Source organism: Mesocricetus auratus, unplaced genomic scaffold (genome assembly GCF_017639785.1).
Source record: "Mesocricetus auratus isolate SY011 unplaced genomic scaffold, BCM_Maur_2.0 Super-Scaffold_100006, whole genome shotgun sequence".
Classification (NCBI taxonomy): domain Eukaryota; kingdom Metazoa; phylum Chordata; class Mammalia; order Rodentia; family Cricetidae; genus Mesocricetus; species Mesocricetus auratus.
Window position 1 is genome coordinate 75974555 of NW_024429190.1, and position 20387 is coordinate 75994941.

The 20387-nt window shown below is 41.7% G+C and overlaps 1 protein-coding gene across 5 annotated transcripts in view; it reads right to left on the reverse strand.

The window, feature by feature from the left end:
* Wdfy3 (WD repeat and FYVE domain containing 3) overlaps positions 1-20387 on the reverse strand; it is a 225667-nt gene that overhangs the window by 78071 nt on the left and 127209 nt on the right. For 4 of the 5 annotated variants that reach the window (XM_040747524.1, XM_040747525.1, XM_040747526.1 and 1 more), the window contains 10 exons: positions 18135-18592; positions 16771-16854; positions 11430-11607; positions 10395-10609; positions 8269-8381; positions 6095-6326; positions 4992-5092; positions 4648-4866; positions 2317-2498; positions 376-607 (listed from right to left, as the gene is read on the reverse strand). In XM_040747524.1, the coding sequence (XP_040603458.1) occupies positions 376-607; positions 2317-2498; positions 4648-4866; positions 4992-5092; positions 6095-6326; positions 8269-8381; positions 10395-10609; positions 11430-11607; positions 16771-16854; positions 18135-18592 (2014 nt within the window). The remainder of the gene's footprint in view (positions 1-375; positions 608-2316; positions 2499-4647; positions 4867-4991; positions 5093-6094; positions 6327-8268; positions 8382-10394; positions 10610-11429; positions 11608-16770; positions 16855-18134; positions 18593-20387) is intronic. The other variant, XM_040747527.1, reaches the window with a different exon arrangement.

A 20387-nucleotide genomic window follows, 5' to 3' on the forward strand; every position in this document is an offset into this window, starting at 1 on the left:
ACATGCTGGAAACCGTGAGCTATAGCCTCAACCTAAGGAGAGCATCTTTTTTCTTTTTCTTTTTTTTTTCTTTGAGACAAGATTTCTTTATGTGGCCTCAGCTATCCTAGAACTCACTCTATAGACAAAGGATGGCCTCGAACTCATAGATCAGCCTGCCTCTGCCTCCTGAGTGCTGGGATTAAAGGCGTGTGCCACCACTGCCTGGTGGAGGAGAGAATTTTCAACAAGAATGATCAGTAAAATTATTCTGAAGGAAATGAGTGGAAAAAACACTTTCCTAGTCAAATATATACCTACTCCTACATACACATGAATCTGCATTGTAGAAGTTACGTGCCATAAAGCTTCAAGAAGCAAGGATAAATTACTCACATGGTGTGCACACAGCCTGATAACTTCCAACGTAATTTGGTCCAAGTTCATAAATAGTAGTGACACTAGAGGGAGGTAAAACTTCCTCTAGAAAATGAGTGGGTCCCAGGCGCCAAACCAATGAAGCGATGTGTCGTTGTGCAGGTGGAGTGCCGATGTAGGCGTAGACTGTGCTCAGTACCGGAGGATTTGCAGAACCTGAGCCCCCAGGAGTACTGTGGACATAATGCAGCTATAAGGAAGACACGAGTGTGAGATGTGGGAACCCTTTGAAGCAGGAATAACTACTGTACTGTATGCATTTCCATTATCTTGAGGCCACACAAATCTACACATATGCAAGGCCACGTTGAGAAACACAAAAGGCAAGATTCTAGAGTCTGACCCTGGGCACTCAATAAAGCAATTTGAAATCTGTCATCGAATTATGTACAGAAATGGCAACAATTAGATATAGGGATACTATCGATTACTGCCTGTGGTCTAATTATCAAATTAATGATGCTTTCCCTGAAAATATAGTGTTCACAGTTCTATAATGGAAAACCACTTTTGATGTGACTCTAATTAAAATTACTGATTAAAAGTATCTTAATATTTAGAAAAGTAAAATCTGTAATTTATATGCACATTTATTATCTCAACACAAGATAGGCATGGTTGATTGACATTCTTCGAGCTGAAATGGTTTTGTTTACCGATGAGACAACTTAGTCATCAATCAACTCATTTAAAATAAATATATATTTAGGTAGGGCATAAGAAATGAGGAATTGGGGTGCTGACTGTAAAAGCAGTTTCAGGACATTCCCACTGATTTGTTTTCTCATGATATCAGCCAGCTTCAGATCACATCTAATATTCTATGTACATTAAAGAATGATTGGTCCTAGCATTGTGGCAAGCATGCTGGTGAAGACCCACATGCACACACTAGCCCCTGACCACTCATAGTGTGTGCATCTGTGCATGTGTGTGTGCATGTGTGTGTGTATCATGATGTTGCGTACCCCTCAATACTAAAAGTTGACATTTTTATTTTCAATAATGTAAACAAGAAGCAACCTACTAGAGATTCTAGAAACTTATTTCAAACGTCATCATATATACACACACACACACACACAAAATCAACGAATACTGCAATGGAAGCATTAGCATTTATCTTATTAGTACAGAATGTCACAATGAAACTACTACCATGAGAGAAGGAAATAATTCAAAGAAGCTGCTGTTTTCTCACAAAAAGACCACTTTGCTTTTGTTATATATCAAGTGATATCAGTGTAAGATGGAGACTGTCTCACACAAGTTAAGCAATTTAAACCTCGTTGAGTTCTACTGATGGAAAGGACGACTTACAGCCTGGACCAGAAATGCTTCAGAGGAACAGCTGTGCAAACTTTGCTACTCAGAAAATGTAAAACTCAAAATAATCTGAAATTTGCAAATATTTTGTGAATGATGCTGGCACTCAGGAAGTTTTAGATTTTGGAGTATTTTGAATTTTTGGTTTAGCAATATTCAACTTTGACCCATATTCATGAAAAGTGATTCTTTACTCCTTCCTCCCAATTGCTTCTGAATACTAGAGTATGACATTCTTAAGTAAGGCTTACATCCCCAGTCATCCAACAAAGAAAGCTGGGGATGGCTCCAAGTGCCTGCTGCACAAGCACCTACGTGAAACCCAGACACGGTGCTGTGCATTGGAGAGGTGGAGAAGGAAGGATCGCTGGTGCTGTGACAACTAATCCAGTTATTCGGTGAGCTCTAAGGTCTCAAAATAGAGTGGTGAGAAACAGGAAAACACCAATGTCAACAGCTGGCGTCCGCATAGATACATGTACGCACGCACACACGTATGCACGCACATACCCCATCGTCTTCTCTCTGGAGCTCTTTCGAGGGCAGCTGTGCCTCCTGACAAAGAACGCTTACCTTTACAGTGTTGACGAGCTGCCCGTCGATATAGAGGGCCGCAGTGCTGTTCTTGAGCATGCCTTTGCTCATCAGCAGAACCAGATGGTGCCACTGGCCTTCCACTATCAGCTCTCCGCATCGAAAGCGGGCGCAGCACGGGAGAATCTCATAGAACGAGGATTCTTCACTGAAGTCATCAACTAAGGCAGGAGGGAAAGAGTCAGAGCGCTTGCCCGCACTGTCCCTGCCTGTAATCTGCATATGACACCAGCCTATTTTGACAATCCAACCTTGAGGAAGGTGTGCAGCTCATCCCACGAACCTGTTGCTGATATGTGATCAGCCTACCCAGGCCCTCAGGACAGCAGCTGCAGGGAAGAGGAGCTCCGTGGCAGATGCTCTTCCAAGCTCTTGCTTCCGGGAGAACTCGGTCCTATACATATCCTCTCCTGCCAGCTCCCCCAACTCCACCAGCTTCCCTAACTCTGCCAGCCTCCCCAACTCTACCCTCTTCTGCCTGATTAAGTAGCTCTAGCCACACTGTGCTAAGAAACAGCAGGTTACTCATATGGAAACAGTAAGATTACAGGACAGTGAGAATTTTCTTCTTTTCTTATCTTACGTCTTTAATTGAGACTAATTTAAATACAACAGTACTCCCTTCCCTTTCTCCCCCCACACCTACCCCCAACTCCTCCCAGGTCCTTCCCATCTCCATTCCCAATAAATTGTTCAGAATAAATTTTGATCAACTATAACAAAGAGAAACAAGGCGTTTAAATCAATTTCATCTTAATGTTCACCTAATTGAAAATTAACCTACTGTCTTTTGCTTTGTTTATTGTTGTTGGTGGTGGTGGTAGGATCAAATCCAGACCCTGAGATGTGTGGGCATGTATTCTTCCCGAGCTGTAAGACATCCTACCCTTTCTCACAATTTGTAGTGGGGTAGATATCAGTGACAGGGCTAAAGCCACATTTAAAAGGGGGCACAAAGTAGCTAACACAACCCACAGCCACACAATTTAAAGCAGACATGTAAATATGCTTGAAAGTCAAGTCCCAATTCTATGAAAAAACTACAAACAAAATGCCAAGTTTTACTTTGGTTCTGTTAAAGATAGATATTTCAGTATGATATCAAATTATATTTTAGAATAAGAATTCCTTGAAGATTTCATGGTTCCTGGGATAAAGTGGCCTTAAGTAAACAAAAACGCATGATTTCCCCCTCCCCCAGGGAAGAACAGATTGAACCGAAGAACATTAATTTTGAAGGGAAGATGCAAGGGAAACTGATGAGAGGGAACTGGGAGAAAAGGTGGGAACAGGCAGTGACTGGAATGTCCCCCACAACAGCAGACCAGGAGCGGTCTTAATGAGGAAGAGGCCACCCAAATGTCCAGGACAAATGCAGTGTAATAATGAGTTTTGTATTTAACTCTTTATTGTTTGCTATGCTGGCGTCAAACTCACGGACAGCTTCTACTTCAGAAATATTTCCTCAGCCTTGACGATGAGAGTTCTGAAATTAACTACACTGATACTCAGTGCTGTGTAAGGCACCCTGAGGATACTAAGAAACCTCGTAATTAAAAAGTTAATATGCATAATCCATTAATATTTATTATCAGCCACATCAATCAAGGAATTATTTTGGTTAAAAGAACAAAAGCTAGATGATTAAAAATTCTTTTGTTTTTAATTTTTATAACTGGGTAGTCTGGGGTTTATGTTTACGATGTGATTTCTATGTTTTAGGACGATCTTCATGGATGCCTTGAGTTTGAAGTTGTACCGCACATCAGAATCAGGTACTGTATGTTGGGGAAATTAACAGTTATAAAATGCAAGCCTCAAAGGTGCATGACCTGTGAAGTGACAGTGGTGTTGCTGTGGGTGGGGCACAGAGCTGCCCTTAAGGCACCCAGGTGCTAAGTACTTACTCAGCACATTCACAATCCACCACCACTGCAGCCAAACAGCAAACACGAGGCGGCTGCCCTGCAGAATCCTGAGCCCTGGTGCTACAGATGCGACACACTCGGGCTCAGGCTCTGTTGTTTCCTAATTCACTTTAGAAAGCACCTTAGGCGGGATGTACTTACAACCAAAAGACACACCATACATGCATGGAATTCTGAAATATATATATATCTTTACTTGTGTACACACACACACACACACACACACCTCACAATTCAATGGTGAATAGGCAAGCATCCACATAACCTGTTCTACACTAGCCTAATGAAAGCTAGATGAGGATCACCACTTTGAACCTACAAATATTAATTAAGACAGACTTTTCCTTTGTAGAATAATGAGAGCAAAGAGGCTGACACCAACCATAATTTTGGAGTAGCTCCTCCTTTGTGGAAACAATTAAGGAGCGGTCTTTTGCAGACAGAACTATGGCAAGGCACACATAATGCTGCTCGGATGAATTCGCTCGTCGCACAACAGTGAGGAGCCTGACAGGGTGGTTATTTGGAGGAGAACTGAAGTGTTCGATGCAAAACCAGCTGGAATAGCTCAGGCCAGAAGGAGGAGGGAAGAAGCGTTCACCTGGAGTCACAAAAGAAAAATAATGAAAGGGCTTTGTGCTTCCCAATTACATTCTTAAATGAGGCAGTAATAGAATCATAGGAACTATTAGTAAAAATATCTAGGGAGAAAGGAATGACACTTACCAGAACCAATGCCACTCACCACGGCCCCATCAGTGAGACCTGTTGTGACAGCATTATTGGTAGGGGCATTATGGGGAGCCAAGCTGGGCAGAAAAAGGCAGCTAGTAAAGAAAACACATGCTGGTTAGATATCCAGTCCATTTTTACACAATGGACATGCAAAACAAGTGTGTAACCACAGCTGGAGATTAGATAGTATGAAATACATCTGGGGCAACCAGAGCCCTTCCTGCCTTTCAATAATGTGAGAACATCAAATGATGGACTTTAAAACCTCTCTAACAATATGATGCAAAATTTAAATTACTTAAATTATGGTTAAATTTGCATGTGTAGAACAAACATACAATCTTAATCAAAACACTCGAGTAATTTCATTATCACAGAAAAAAAATCTCCTTGTAATGATTCCTCATAATTCAGCAAGTGGACATATGTGTGCAGACTCTGAGGCACAGATTTGGAGATTCACTATAGCGTCCTTATTGCTGCTTCTGTAACTGTAGCAGTCTCAGGATATTTAAAATTATCATCGGACATCACTGGTGTCACTCATTAGTCATACAAGTGACATTATCAATCGTACAGTCATACGTTTTACTACATAAACTGGAGACAAGATGGCAGAAGTGAATCACAGATTTCCATCGAAGTTTATCTCTTATCCACACCTCACACTTATCACACCAGCAGTTGGCTAACCCTTGGAAGGGGCCAGGTGAGACACTTCCTTTTAGCTTCCTTCTAAGATGACACAATTCTGCCACTCAGAGAGGATCCATGAATGAAGGAGCCAGATGTGTGACCCAGTAAAATGGTTTCATCCACAGTCACACTTGCAAAATCTTACTCAACCCTGGATCTCAATTATGAACTCCACTATTACAGCAATACAGCTAATATGATAAATAATTCAGAAAGGTAACCATAGAAACAGCATGCTCAGACAACTGGAGTCACTTGAAAGCATACAGCATAGAATGTATCACAGCATATTTTAACCCAGCAGTTTAAATCAAGTCTATTTACAAAGATCTCAAAGAGGCTCAGGACAAGAGAGCAAGTGCCCAACAGAACAAGGCCCAGCTTTGCAGTTTCCTTACCCAAAGCCTTCAAGGGATGTGTCAAATTCAACAAATGCTGGAGTAACAGAGGAGCCATGAAGTCTGATGTCATGAGGGGTTGTCATGGAGACAAGACACTTTACCCTGGTCAAGGGCACAGTACTTCCTTCTGCTGACTTCACCAGACTTTTGCTTATCCTGTAATGGTTATCTTCATGCAGGCTAAAAACGTTGTCAGAGCCCAGGCCTTCCAGAGAGGTGACCATGCTGCCTGCAAGGCAGCGGAAGAAAACATGCTGAATTTTAAATAAACTTTACGAGACTAAGTTATTTTCACATGCTACAAGTTTCTTTTTCAATACCGAGAACGCTTGTGCAGTTGCGATGTTGTATGTTGCCTTTCAGACTGAGGAGCTTGCTTTCCTTCTTAAACTGACTATCAAAGTAGCATGCATACGGCAAAAGAACCAGACACTGGGCGTTAAAAGGAATGAGTGCCCACGATCACCACCCAAGCCCATCGCTGCAACACAGCTAAATCTCAGCTAAGGGGCGTGACCTCATTTCACAACAGTACTTCTCATCGTTTCTTATTTCACAACAGTACTTCTTATCATTTCTCTTTCAAAGGAAAACAGTTCTATATTTTTTTCTGAAAGCACCATCACATAAAGAAACTGGTATCTCTAAGACAAATAGTAACACTTCTGTCTTTCCCCATCTTTTGTATCCTTATATCTATCAGAATAAAACATGATCATAAAAATACAGGGTTTAAGGATTCCTATGTGTATACAAGTGGTGATAAGCAGTTGTGTCTTTCCAGGGAACATCTCAAATGTAACAAAGGAAACATTCCCCATAAAGATGAACCACATGGGTATCTTCAATGTGTCTGATGCTGGGTCAACCATAATAGTGTTTTAGTGCTCTCTCAGGGAGTAACTACTTTTGCCTCTATTTTAACAAAGAAAATTACAAATCAATTCTAAAGAACTGTGTAAAATACAAAAACACATAAAGGGAATGTATATTAACTAACATCCTGCCATCCCATGAAACCATGCTGGAACTCAAATGATCTTAAGCTTCCAGAACGCAGCAGTAACAGTGGTGATGACAGGTAGCAGGGGACAATGGCTGATGATCTGCCTTCAGAAGTCTTGGCTCAGAACTGAAGGGAATGATGGTGATGTACATTACTGCCTCTTCAAGTCGCCACTGTGGACTGGGAGGATGTGCCTTGGGGACAGAGCCTGCCTAGCACAGGATCGATCCCCAGCACATCACAAACAAAAGGACAAACACAAACCACGGTAGGTAGTTACTCTAGCTTTCTAAGGGTCCTCTCTGCATGCTGCACTACTGGTGTCTACTTATTCGTCATTCTAAGTCCACCTTATCTGCCATACGCCAGTCAATAATGATCCAGGAGGGATTGTAAAGTAAAAAACGCACAAAACCGCATAATTAACCATGGAAGGAAATTCTAGAAAACAACAGGTTGGAATCTAGTGCAGTGGGCTCCACTGAGATATCTCCCACCAGTTTTGCTTGGATGGCATCTATTGGTGTCCCATGACCCTGACAGACGGACTGGTGGGCAGTGCCTGCATTCTCCTCACTCCCTAGATCACTTTTCTTTCCTCCACTCGGAGTGACATCTCCTTAGAGGCTACTCAGCAAATCTACCATAGTCGTCTGGGAGCCTGGACCTCCTCCTGTCTCCCTCATTCCTCCCTTGACTCCTCCCATCTTCTCTGTGCCCATTCACACTATTCTGAGTTGACCCACAGGATACCTCTCACTTGATGCAGGACTATCTTCCTCCAGAAGCCATCTGATTTCACTTCTGTCCCTCTCAGACCTAATGTTATTTTTGTTGTGAGTTCTACTTTCCCATCTCTCAGCTGTCCAGCAAATACACTGCACCATGTAATAATTTAATCAATCACTCACCGGCCCAGGCAGCAAATGCTACTTGGGAAACAGAGTGTGTCTCCTCTGAGATACGGGTACTCCCTCTTCCACACCAGAAGCTAATTCTTTCACTCCTTACCAATCACCCCGAGAGAACCTGAACTGTTCTCCTGCGTCATTGCTCAAACAGCAACAAACTCTTCTGTTTCTAAAAACTATCATAAACACCACCCTCCCACACATGGACTCGTTAACAAATAAACCAAGACAAAGAATGTCAAGACGCAGCTTACTTCTCATCTCCGGTTCATAACTCAGCGAACTTGGTTTGTGAACCCTGTACTGTTTCAGCTGCTTTTTGTCCCAGGCACCGCAATTCAAAGGACTCGCCAAACGCAAAAACCCCCTAAAGAAGAGAGAAGCAGAGTCACTCCTGAGTGAGAATATTATACAATAACACACTATGTCAAGGGGCTGGCGGTGGGGCATAAGGATTTATTTTTTTTTTTTTGGCTTTTCAAAACAGGGTTTCTCTGTAGCTTTGGAGGCTGTCCTGGCACTCACTCTGTAGACCAGGCTGGCCTCGAACTCACAGAGATCCACCTGCCTCTGCCTCCCAAGTTCTGGGATTATCTAATTACCAATGCTTTCCTTATGTCTCAAACAGGGTAAGGGCTCAAATAATAGCATGTAATAATAGGTAAACAAGATGGCACTCCTGTGATAGCTATAAAAATAAGCTGACTTCTTGTTCTTTTTTGAGTACCAGAAAGAGTCAAAGTACTGCAAAGGGCGAAGATGCAATCTGCTGAGCACATGAGCATGTCCCGCTGGATGTGTACACACATGGAGCACACCGTCCCAGAACCACACACAGTAGGATTCCTTCGGAACCTTGTCGTATAACGTGGCATGCCACTTGATACAACACTAACATGTTTATAACAAGTATTTTTCTTAATACTAAGTTTGCAATGTGTTTTCAAAATCACAAGCAACATCTCAACCATGTTCTTGAAAAGCTTTTCAAGTCTCATGATAACAGTACTTCAACACAAGACAAGAATAATCACAGAGCAGTATACAGTCTCAGAACAACAAACTGCAGGTACATTTGCAAAAAAAAAAAAAAAAAAGGAACAACGTAATGTATTGCTAGATCTATTCAGCTACATGTTTTCAAAGATAACAGGAAAAAAGTGTTTTTAAAGTGGATCAATTTATATTCATTTTATGTGTATGGGTATTTTGCCTCTGTGTATTGCTATGCACCAAATGTGTGCTTGGTGCCCACAGAAGCCACAAGAGGGCTTTAAATCCCCTAGACCTTGAGTTACAGAGGTTTTCTAAGTCGCCATGTGTATTCTGGGAATCAAACCAGAGTCTGGTGTATAAGCAACCAGTGCTCTTAATTGCTGAGCCATCTTACTAGCCCTAGGAAAAAGCTTAAAAACTGACCAAGTTTCGCTTTTTAAAACATACCATTTTCCTCTTAAATGAAAACTAGAGATACAGCTCCATAGTAGCGTGCTTATCCAGCATGTATGAGGCCCTGGGTTGATTCTCAGGATTACCAACACACACACACACACACACACACACACACACACACACACACACACACACACACGTGTGCACACATACATACATGCATATTCAAACACATATATACATTTGAGTGATTAACAAACTGTTTTATGTTCATACCATAAGAAATTATTTAACAATAAATAGGAAGGAACTACCTAATAACATACATTAAAAACTTGCACGTATCTCAGGAGCATTATAAATAAAAATTATCAGCCTATAAATGCCACATATGCTGTGTGCGCAAGCAAAACTACGGAGTTGGAGAACAGAGCAGTGGTGTACAAAGGTCAGGGATGGGGGAGATCAGAGAGTGTGCACACAGAGCAAGCGCAGCCCCCATTTGTTTATTTTTGGAGACGAGGTGTCACTATGGTGGGCCAGTCTGGCCTTAACTCACAATCCTCCTGCCCCAGACTCATAAGTGTTGAGAATGCAGTTTGACCACTTCTAAAGAGTTGGTTCATTTTGTCGTTTGTCCATATTTAGTTTAATTAAGTCCATGAAAGAAAACTTTTTGGTTTCTATGGTGCTGGGAACTGGACCTAAGACTGTGCAAGCCCAGCCAGCACTCTACCGCTGAGCTGTATCTCAGACTTCATTCACTTTTCCTCGTACGGCAATACTGTACTAAGTTCCCCAGGCTATCGCCAACAGTCAGGCCTTGCGCTTGTGACCCACCCTTCCCATCCCCTCCCAGCTTCCTGAGTACCTGAGGTTGCAGGACCTCAACACAGAGTTAGAATAGTATGCAAGACCCTCGCCTCAAATGCAAGGACTCCAAAATCTGCCTTTGCTAACAGGAAAATACGAAAAAGGATTTACTAACCTCAGCACCATGGGCTCCAGAGCCTGGGAGGCTAAGCGTTCAAACATGCGCTGAAGGGGTGGGTGCAGCGAGTGGTCTTCGTCAGCCAGAGCAGCACTGCACCGCTGCAGCAGCCGTGCATGAAGACCAGCTTCACACATGACCTGCTGGTTTCTTTCTGTGTGCACCAGCGATTGCAAAATATTGGCCACGGCGAGTTGCAGGTCCAAAGCATGCTAAAGTTAACAAAGAGATGCATGCCACCAGGGCATCCTTAGTGACATGGGTGACAGTTCTTTCTGCATAAAGCACCATTTGTAACATGAAGCTTTGTTTACTTGAACATATACTCACAGAAATGAGAAACAAAGCAATAAATACAGCAATTTGAGAATAAGGTCAATAAGGTCATTCATACTTAACTGAAGTCTATTCTCCCTGATGTCTTTTGAACAACAAAATTATGCAACAAGTAGTAGCTTTGTTTCTTTAAGACAGGGTATCACCATATACCCAGGAACCAATTAGTAGACCAGCCTTTCAAGTGCTGTGATTAAAGCTGTGCGCCACTATGTCTGGGGCATGATGTCTTTTTCATGGTGGTAGGCAACTAGCTTAAAGGAAGTTTGTCATTCACATCTGTGACACTGTGGGGCTTAGAAGCCATACATTATTAGCAGAAACAATCGCCCCAGTCATAAACAACCCAGACTTTTGTGAGCTACACAACACAGCAGATGAGCAGGCTCATTGTGATACTGGCAGGCAGGTTTTCTTCTGTCTCCTTTTAGCCATTGCCTCCACCGGCCAGGATTTACAAGGGGAAACAAAGAGACTTTCATATCAGAAGCAATCACCTGGGTTCTACTGGCAACAAATTAACTGTATTCAGAAACATAGCTGGTATCTGGAAAACATGTCTCAAACAGGGGTTTACTGTTGTGGATGTTATGGGTCAGCTACATCCAATGCTCGTACTGGTCCTTATTGCTCAGGTAACAACACACTTTCCTTTCGTTCATTAAATATAGAGAGAGCTACAATAATTCAGCTTACTTCTGGCTGTGTCCCTGAGCCCACAGAGGCCAGGAGGTCCAGCATGGCCAACATGGCTCCAGGGTGGATGATGACGGCATCGGAATTCTGTAGAGGTGAACTTGTCACATCAAGTTTCAGGTCAGTGACACCTTTCGCAGGATACACAGGAGGAGTTGAAACACAATGAAATGCATGCCTACAAAAAAAGTAAGGCTTGTTGAGAAGCTGCTTAAAATCACAGTTCATTTTCCTCATCTTCTGTCATTTTTAATCATTAATAAGCAAAAACCCTTGCAATTCAGGGAGTTACAAAAGACACAAAGAGACATAAAAAAAAAAAACAATGTATCATCGCCTCACTGAGGTACATGCAGACAATTTATCAACACTTGGCTCATACTGTCTGTACTACCTACGCTTTGGGTTAAGTCATTAAACAGTAGCATTTCCAACAGAAGGTATTTTTAAAAAGCAGGTGAATGAGTGATTCGTAACTCGGAGAAGACAAGGGTTTGGGTGATATCTGACTACATTGAATCCCTCAATGAGATTCTTTCGATACTACCTGTATGTTATTAATCTTCTCCGGTTCCAAGAGAATCATGAGCTAACAAGATGAAAAGGTTCACTCTAGCGGAAGTAACTGAGCGAGAGCTGGTTCAGCTGAAAAGTCTGGAACTACATTCATGTGTTGCGTCTCTCCACGGTTACTGTAAACATTCAGTCTTTATGAACTGAAAAGGTGGCTTTTATACAACAAGCTTCTATCAGATGGACAGAAAAGCCACTCCCTGAATGTGCATATTGCCTCCCCATAGTGGGCACCTTTTTCTACCTCTTAATATACTCATCTACAGTTCAAGAAAGTGCACGTTTCTGCCGTCCAGCACTCGGGAACAGGTGCCTGTGGCCACAGACTGTGTACGCTCTAGTTCCAATAGGTGGGTCTCAGCCTAACCTAAGGCAGAGCTCTGTCACTAAGAGCTATGCTGTTCCAGCTCAGGAGCAGCTTGGGAGACAGATGCCACACTTCAGTGACTTAGCAAAAGAACTGGCATGGCCATGTTTTCAAAAAACGTATTATTCTCTTTTTACAGAAATTCTAGGAAAGCATTCAGCTGAACATGTGTTTTCTGTGTAAGTCAGCAATCTCGTACCCATTCATGGTTTCACTCCCTGATTTGACTGGTTTACATTAAGAAAGATGCAACTTCTAAACTTATCAAAAGGGATTTGTGGGCTGGAGGGATGGCGGAGAGATAAGAGCGCTTGCTGCTCTTGCAGAGGCCTCAAGTTCAGTTTCCTGCACCCACATGGCAGCTCACAACTAAACTCCAGTTCCAGGGGTCTGTCATGCCCTCTGGGCTCTCTGGGCACCAGGCACAGCAGGCAGGGAGGACACTTACACATATGCAAAAAAACAAACAAAAACACTTCTATACATAAAATGAAAATAATTCTAAAAAAGGAAGAGTTGAGATTTCTAAGCATATCTTACTAATGGGCTGCTGCCTCATATTTGTTCTCCTTATTCCTTAAAATATTTTTATCCATCTAGAAAAAAAGATTGTACTTTATCTGCAGTGTAACAGAAATCCCCCATCCACTAAAATTTAAAACGTTCATACAAAGTATTTTCATTATAAACAAAAAACAAATCAAATTTGATGAAAATGAAGATTTCAATTTTATGTCTTACATATAGGCCTTCTTTTGAAACTTATTTGTGTTGGAACTCCGGTGGCGCAATCAGCGCGTGGTACTTATATGAAACTTATTTGTGAATTAATAGTTCCATTCAAATTTGAACTTAAATCATGGTCAGACTCACAAGGATGTGTTTTGTCTTTAGAAATTAAACTCTTCACTAATGGACAAATATTGCAGTAGCAAACTTCACAAACCTTATATGAAAATATTGTCACAAGCAGAAAACATTGCAAACATTATGAAATACCTAAAATATGCTTGTTTGTTTGAATAAGTAAAGTCAGGAGCATTTTATAGGGCTGTTAAGACAGCAACAATTCTTAACAGGTAGTAGGTATGACCAATCTTTAACTATGAATCATGGTAAGCTTCTTAAATAGTTAACTCACAAGCAAGACCTAACTTTTTGCAAAGGGAATAAAATGATATTTCAAACATCAGCTAATATGAGTGTTGTAATAACTTTTAATTACTAGAAATTACTACTTAATTCTCCAACTTAAAGTCTCACACAATTAAGTTTTGTCAGCCTGTTTTGGTAATACAGTCAGACACTCGAGGTCTACCCAGCTTTTATCAGGTATTTCAAGGCACAAAAATCTGTACAGTAACTAGTGTCTGCAGCCTTCCCCCAAAGACCTGTTTTGAATAGTTTTGAGTATTTTGTGTTTTGTTTCCCCTAACTCTCAACATTGCTCAACTATAACTCTGTCCTGGTATTTCCCTTAACTTATAAGCCATGGGAAAGTCTCGTGTTTTATCTCCCAAGCACTAGGTTGACTAGTTCTTCCTATTTTAAAAAGAGGCAATCCCCAGGCTTTTCATGTAAGACAAGGATCAGGAAAACAAAGTACAAGACTAGTCTGTCTTTTGCCAGCAAACCCAACATGTGCTGCCAAAAGGAAGAGATGCCCATGAGCTGATGTAATCTGCTGAGGAGTTCTAGAAATAATGTGACTACATGACTTCTAATTTCAAAACGTACTATATTTGGATGTGTGAATAAATGTACTGTGTTATTTGCTTGATTATAACTCAGGAGGGGACAGCCTGACCTAATGGCAACCTGAAACTGTTGGTATGGGGGCTGGGAATGCCCAGCTCAGCAGGAGAATGCTTTCTTGGTCTGTGTAAGTGACCATGATTAATCCTGAGCAGTGGGGGCAGGGGGTAGGGTGGGGGGACAATGATTTTAGCATGAACAGTGTCAGGTGCATCGGCTTGTAAGACTGATGGAGAACACATGTAGACTAGGACTCTTCATACATGTTCTGTTGTTTGATTGACAGCTTTCCCTTAAGTCCCTGGTATCTCTACAGATGGTTACACTGCAAACAATGAAAACATGTTACTGACTTAAAGCCACATAGACCTCTAAACAGAGCCATTTCTCTTTGTCAGTCATCATTTAAATAACAGACATGCTTCCAGATTTTTTTTTTCGATACATGGTTTCTCTGCATTGTTTTGGAGGCTGTCCTGGAACTAGCTCTGTAGACCAAGCTGTCCTCGAACTCACAGAAATCCACCTGTCTCTGCTCCCAAGTGCTGGGATTAAAGGCATGTGCCACCAACGCCCGGCTCAGGTTTTTTTTTTAAAGAAATATATTCTTTAGACTATCAATTTCTACTCTGAGTTTCGATGAATACATTTAAGGCCTAAATATTTTGGAACAAAGCAAATTGTAGACCTTTACCATTTATAATATGGTCATTTTAAGAATCAGGAGTTTTAGTAATTTCATACTAAAATTAAAATGAAAAATTTCCTACTACCTCATAAATATAATTCTTTCTCCAATATTTACTAATTTTTTGAGGTCATAAACACATTAATGTTCAAATTTAAATGTCTTTTACCACATTCATTTTGCAACAGAAATCTGTACTGAGTTAACTCAAATGTATCTAATTTATGTCTTCTTGAATTAACTCTTGAAGAGAAAATAATTTGGCATGCACAAAGCCCTCTTTACTCACAGAACCATGCAAAAACTGAAAACGACATTTGAGGGTGAAAATATATTGAACAATGCTAAATTTATTTAGAATTATTCATAACTATAATGGGATACAAGTCCCAGTATAAATTTAAGACAAAATATACCCTAATCTCTCTGATGGATATTGCTATAGGGATTTGGTTGGCCCTGTATATCCTAGGGGATTAGAACTAGATGAGACAACTCCATGCATGTTCCAAGTTCACACTGAAATGGGGGGTAGTATCTGTTTGTAATATAGTTTCTCATACCCAATACAATATAAATAGTTCTTAGACTACATTGCTCACAGAATAAGAAGAAAAAAGCTCATATACATTCAATACAAACCAAAATTTCAATCTGAGATTGACTGAACTTACTGGCACAGAAAAAAAATTACAGAATATGTGATATTGATCTATTATCCATAATTTCATTTGTTTTGTAATCTGAACAATTGTCATTAGGATGAAAAGCATGACATAACCAAATCATTTTCATAAACCCCAATAGAGATGTCTATATGAGCGTTAAGGAACTGCAGTAGCCTCTGAGGACAACAGGAAGGAGGAGGCACACTGGATGCCAACTGCAGACCGATGATTAGGTGCAGGCTGTCCACAGGATCTTAACTGGATTGTAACAGTTGTTGGCTGATCACCTGCTATTTTGCTTTTTCCCCCTTTAATAAAATGTAAGTGTACAATGAACTGGACCAGCCCACACATTTTCATGGGCTCTATGAAAGTAAAAACTTGGCTTTGCCTCTGTGACAGCCTCATATAAAATACACATTCCCTTCAAGGGCTATGAAGTTCACTTTGCAATAACAGTAAAACCAAGATGTCCCCAACAATACCTAATGAGAAAGGAGCAGCAGCCTACTTACTTGAAGAAGCATCAGCCCATGGTTAATAGTTCTCTTTAAGGGGGAATACTTCGTGAAAACACAGGAGGGCAGGGTCAGCAAGAGACCCGCTACGGTGGAGTGCAATGGTCTGGGAGAGCACAGTGGTCTGGGAGAAGCGCTTCCCCAGTTGTGGTTAGGATAAGCTTCTCTATGCACAGGTCCCTGTATGTAAGGCATGCTGTGTGAGGAGGGCGCCACCCTTCACTTGTATAGCAAGGAGTACAGCAGGCACCTGTCAAAGTGCACCGTCAGGTGCTGGTCCTTGCATCCCCTTGTTTGAGAGAGTCTCTTGTGTACATTGTGTATGCCACGCTGGCTGACCCATGAACTTTCTGGGGATTCTCCTACTATTGCCTCGCATCTCCCCTTTGAAGCCTGGGATTACAGACATTTGCTCTTAGAAGAGTCTTGAGGATCTGAACTCAGATCACTGGACTTGTGCAGCAAGCCCCTTTCCCACTTGACAGAAAGTATGCCTGTTCTAGAGGTCATGATAACAGTGAAAACCACATAATGGGGATGAATGAAGAAGTCTACATGTCCCCCGTACTTTCATAGATTAAACCTATTTTATTTTCTTCAACATACTCAAGGGAAATAATCTGAAAACCTGAAAAGTATTTTTTAGGTTCCCCCAAAGCAAGGCTAAACAAAACAAGAATCCATGTTACAGAGCAGGAACACCACATCAACACATAAGTAAGCACAGGAACCCCCCGGCAATCCAGATTGACTTCTCGTGTAAGATCAGTACCTTTTCCTGGACAAAGCTGGTGTCCCCCAAGGAGAGGGAAGAGAAGACTCGCTTGTCAGGCAAGGAGGGATCTGCTCTGCACGACTACAGATGACAAAACAGACAGAGGTTAGAGGTTAGGAGAGAGCGCCGCCGCCGGCGGCTGGTTAGTTTCACAAGAGATGTAGGGTCAGTGTCATGAGGTATGTCTTCAAACTCTGCAGGAGTGAGGACCACAAGGAGCACAACACACGACTGACTGAAGCAGGAAAGCTGCTGGAGGCAGAGGCTGCTCCTACCGGTGTTAACACGGACCTTGTTAAACAGAGGTGACTAAGGCTAGGGGCTGGTACGGGGTCAGGAGCAACAGGAAAAAAGTTTGGTCTATACGCATCTACACACTCATGCCTTTGGTGCCACACAACAGCCTGCTTACTGTAAGTTCATAATTAATTGCAAGATGAGCAACAATTTATAATACCTGGATTTTCAAACCCATTAATAACTAAGATATACTGTTAAGAAGCAGGAAAGGTATCAGTATAACGCTTAAAAGTGGATATTCTATGAACACAAAACAAGACAAATACCAACCCCCCCCCCGCAAAAAACCAAACAAACAGAAGAATCCCTGGTAACTTGGTCTATTTATGGTTGAAATGGAGAAATTGCTTTTATTATATGAAAGAAGACTGGAAACTATTAAAATGATAATTCTTAAGATGATGGAATCAGGACATGATCACATTATTTTTAAAGTGGGAAATTAATTGCACAGAATGCATCACTGTCCACTACAAATACTTAGGCGTGTAGATGACCAATGAGCAGGTGGCCAGGATGCATGTAGCATTATGCAGAGCTAAACCCTCTATGCCTAAACATACAGTGACTGGGCATGCAGGAGGTCTCCATCACTGAATGGGTGAGGAAATGATTCTGATGGCCTCTTACCAGGGATGTCCCGATCGATACCCACATGTCTCAGCCATTTTGGAAGGACTATGAAATATGAAGCATGACAGGCTGCCTGCTATCAGTCTGGAAATGGGTATCATTATAACCATTTCTGTGGCTGATAACCAGTATGAGCATGCCCCGTGCACGTAGAGCTTTTTTGAGGGGAAAGAACAATGAACATGCTAGGAAAGGAGATGTCATAGTAGCTGTTTCACTAAAAGCAACAGACCACTACCTGAACCTTCATTTACTGACAAATACTGGCCCCTGTGCCACAAACTCGATGTCCGGGGAACAGTAACAGTCCTGAGTAGAGCGTCAGACCTCAAGTGACAGACCTCACTTCCTTTCCAGTTAACTGCAGGCCTAATGCTGACCTTGCTTGTGCTGACACTCTGCCTGTCAGGAGGCGAAGCTGGCCCTACCTGTCAAAAGAATCAGTGGCCACTTTGTAGAGATAGATGAAGAGTTTGCTGCAGTGCCGCAGGGTAGGTGACACCGAGTCCACCGAGACGGCACCTTCCTCGAGCAGTCTCTGGAAAGGCTGTGTGTTTGAGGGGAAGACATTCATAGCACTTATTTTCCTAAGGTCTGAGAAGCAGCCGAGAAATCGAACGGCATCCGCCAGCTTTTCATACTGTATCTCTGTTTTGAAGAAATGGGAGTTGGCTGGCTCGTAGCGCAGCGCTGCAGTCAGCGTGCAGAACACAGTGTGGAGGAGCTCAAACACTTGGTTCTGGTTCACTTTCTCCCAGCCGTTCTTGGGAGGAGAGCTCAAAGACCTCTCCATAGCCACCAGCAAGGAGGTGATGTACACAAACCCTCCAACTTTCCGGAAAACTGTTCTTGACCGGTGGCTTTCTCGAAGGACTGACAGGAGAGCCTGTGGGAGAAAAGACGGAAAACAAATGTAATTCAAACTAAAACACAAAACTAAGAAAATATCATGCATGTGTGTCAAAGGGAAACATCATTCTGTGAATACTTGGCATGAATGTTTTTGTCGTTTAATGGACAAATAGTTCTAGAAAGCATTTCAGGTTTTGCAGAGACACACCATAGTGCAGCAGAATATAATTTCAGCTTATACTGTCACATTATTTCTTGATACAATAAGACTGGATGGAAACAATGGCTAAAATCTGTACCTTGCTTAACTTATAATGCTACAATGAATTCAATTACTTAACAGAATGATGGTATTAATAAGTTCACAGTCTAACATCACATGGGCATGAAAACCTGGGACGGTGAATATATAGACGATGGATTATTCTAGGAGGGATCGGAAAGATAAGGAAGGGCAGCCAAGAACTGGGGTCCTTGATATAAATCAATGGTATGAATACACAGTTTCTCAGGTGGAGAAGACTTAGAAGACAGTGAATTAGACCCCGTGCCAGGTCAGCCACAAGATCTAATAACCAAAGGCAAAGGGAATTACCCAGTCCTCGTCCTGACTCACCAGAAATCACCTAAGAGTAACCAGCCATCCAACTACAGGGGGCGCTCAGTACCTTCAAACCTGTTGTCTTTAACTGTTCAGCAGTATTGTGTGTTAAGTATGTAAAGTAAGAGCCTCTTATACAAAAGGCTTAGGTCCAGGAATTTTGTGTACTGTTTTCAGAACACATGCACATATACAATGGCACACTATGCATATGGGAGCCAAGTTTGAATAGGAAATCCGTTTGTGTTTCATATATGATTAAGGGAGATGGCCCGAACAATGCAGTATTTTAAACAATTTTACATTTAAATCAAAGCTCCTACTGTAGGGGATTTTCCACATAGGTCATCATAGCAGAACGTTCTAGAATTTGAGGCTGTAGTGATGACTCAGTAATCATCAGTCCTGGCTGATGGACTCAGGTTCAGTTCCCAGCTCTGCATGGGGACTCACAGCTGGCTGTAACCATAGCTCCCAGGTATCTGGTATTCTTCCTCTTCTGCCTCCCTGGGTAGCGGACATGCTCATAGTGCACAAGCATAATTCAGGCAAACCCTCGTTTATTTTTTTAGTTTGTGTATGATGGAACACCTCTACACAGAATATGACTAATGTTATAGATGATGATGAGTGAGTTCAGGGTTAAGGAAAATATTCATATGACTAGTTATTATTTTGACATAGTTGGCAGTTGTGGCGCATGCCTTTAATCCCAGCAAAGGCAAAGGCAGGAGGATCTCTGTGAGTTGGAGGTCAGCCTGGTCTACAAGACAGCTAGGGCTACACAGAGAAATCCTGTCTCGAAAAACAAACAAAAATCAGAATTTTGACCGGGTTGAAGAACAGCCAACTATGAACTCTTAGTCGCAGATTTATTATGCTAAAACATGTTTGTCTCCTACTTCATCCAAAAAATTGCTCCTGTCCACAATGTCATAGTACAGTCAGTATTGGGAACTTTCAAGTAACAGGGTAACAACTTCTTGCTCAAATCAATCAATGATAATGAGTACTCCTGGAGCTAATTAGAGAAAATGTCATAAGTACCGCTTATTTCACATTAATACAATGCATATAATTCAACATGTGTTGTCAGCAGGATTATGAAGAACATAGGATTTCATGCTTGTGCATAAATAACTGCAAAGTAAATTAGCAGACATGTGGTCTACACAGTTGGTGACTCTGGGAGGCAGTTCTGAACACAGTGAAAATGGAGATTGAAGTT